Source organism: Atta cephalotes, assembly GCF_000143395.1.
Source record: "Atta cephalotes unplaced genomic scaffold scaffold00017, whole genome shotgun sequence".
NCBI classification, from domain to species: domain Eukaryota; kingdom Metazoa; phylum Arthropoda; class Insecta; order Hymenoptera; family Formicidae; genus Atta; species Atta cephalotes.
In genome coordinates this window covers 1,858,162-1,860,528 of record NW_012130081.1, presented here as the reverse complement: position 1 = coordinate 1,860,528, position 2,367 = coordinate 1,858,162, and the positions used below count along the sequence as shown (strand labels likewise).

Genomic DNA, 2,367 nt, shown 5'->3' with positions numbered 1-2,367 from the left:
GAGAGAGAGAGAGAGAGTCAAATTCTAGTTTACTTTATATAAATTTTACTTTTTATCAAATAATTTAGTACCAGAGTACACAATTATAATTTCATCAATTTTCTCTTTTTTCTATTTTATGAAGTTAATGAGTTTAGCTTCTGAGAAACTTGAATCATTTAATATTGTTAATCATCTCAATTGCCTTTAAACGCATTTTCTGAAAGTTTTTCAATATTTTTACAAATAAACATACAAATAACCTATGTTTGAAAAATCCAAAATAATTTTTTGACATTTTGAAAAATATCGGATATGTTACACTTTTCACAAGTCACAACTGTGTCATGCAAAATTATTTCAAACAATGATATGTAACTTTTATTGAATAGTTGTCAAAGAAACGAGGTCACGCATATATCTAACACGAGAAAAAATTGTTGTTCGATCAGCCTACTGAATGCGTATGCAGATGTATATATTTCTATCCGTGCTCGTTCTCGTGTAATTTATATTCCGTACTAATTGCCTTCTATTATCGTATCGTAAATTATAAAAGCGATTGTGATAGCTTTCATAAGAGCATATCACGTTGATGAGTAATAGTTGTAATCATATTTTATGCACAAACATGACGTGATATTTGATAATTAGTACTACAAAATATTTTATATTTATTCAAGGAATATCAAGCTTCGTTGTAATAATGCTCTTCCGGGACTATTACTTTGAAAAATTCCAATAATAATGCGAATATCATTTTACTTCTATTATAAAAATTTGAATAAAAGAAAAAAAAGTCAGAATAGTTTTTTTCTACTTTGCATATGCACACAGCAATTTCTTTCCCAGAATAGGAACTTTAGTATTTGAATAAATTTTCAGCGGAAATCCAGGCTGGTTTAAAAACGCCGCTGGATTTTGGTTCAACTCACATTTCGGTTTCGGACTTATGAACGCGTACGCACTGGTAATGGCGAGCTACAACTGGACGACAGTGCCAGGGAAGACTATTTGCAGAGTAGATAACTCGTATATGTAAGTAAATTAGTTTAGCGAATTTAGAGCGATGATTTAATTGCATGGTATATGAACATCATACTAACCGGGCAGCGTAGGTCTTACGAATAAAATTGATTAAATGCTTTCGAGCTTAAGCAGAAACAAATAAACTCCCGTGGAATTCAGTCTAATTTATATTTAAATTGTTAAATTGGCAAAACGTTTTTACAGATTGTTTTTTACTTTATTTTTTGGTTATTCAGAACTACATAATTGCAAGATTAGATTTCTCTAATTTATTAAATAAAAATATTAATGCGGATTGACGATGAGTTATTAATTCAGATAGACTCTTACAATGTCAGTCACATAGTAATAGTCACATCAACAATTCAGTACACTGAATCGTTACGTAATATCTACAAAAATTGGTCAATTGCAGTCAATTGTTCCCTTTAAATTCAATGTGATTAATTAGCTTCTTACAGCTTAAGACTTACTACTGTTATAGACATCGAGTTAGATTTTATTTCACATGACTTATAAATGCTAAAAGAATAACATTTCGTGCCATTTTATAATTCTCGAATGTCATATCAATCGAATACGGCAATCTTCTTTTTCGAAGAGGCATTTGCAGATGCTCGAAGAAACACGCAAGATAAGAAACGCATCATTAACTTGAAGAAGGTCATAAAAGTCCTCATTCGTTACGACAGTATGATAGAAGCAAGAAAATGGAGCATCACTGGGACTTTTCTTCGAAATACTTTTCTGATAGGATATTTTATTTAGCCAGAAAATCCCAGAAAATCCCAGAAAATAGTTAGAATTTTTCGCATTTACCATTAGGTAAAGTTAAATATACGAATATACAAAATCATTTCAAAGTGTCGTAATCTCTCAAACGTGTGACCGAAAATGGATGTTCATCTCGTTACAAGATGTCCTTTTAATAACAAATATACATATGCATATATCTCTACACTTTGAGGATTTATCTTGTTTCATGTTCATGTTGTTACTATCTACTTTGCACTAAGCTTTGCGATTACTTTCATAATCCCATTGTGAGTGACGAGATTCTCACGAAAACAACTTCATTAATTCAGGCTTTTTACGCGATGCTGTACAGTATTATCATATAATTATTCTTACCTATAAATTATTCACTTATAATTACATAATATGTGATTAGAATGTATACGTTTCAAAAAAATGCCGATAAAATAGTTTGTAATATTATATAATTAATTATATATGTTTTATGTAACTATATATAATAAAATAACAATGTAGAACTAATATATAATTTGTATATATATAGTATAGTATTATATATAGTATAGTTTTATATATATATATATATATATATATATATATATA

At 29.0% G+C, this 2,367-nt stretch overlaps 1 protein-coding gene across 1 annotated transcript in view; it reads left to right on the top strand.

Annotated features, from left to right (window-relative positions):
• Positions 1–2,367, top strand: part of LOC105618631 (neuroendocrine convertase 1-like) — a 39,662-nt gene that overhangs the window by 34,043 nt on the left and 3,252 nt on the right. Inside the window, 1 exon segment of the mRNA XM_012200162.1 lies at positions 865–1,017. Coding sequence (XP_012055552.1) covers positions 865–1,017 — 153 coding nt within the window.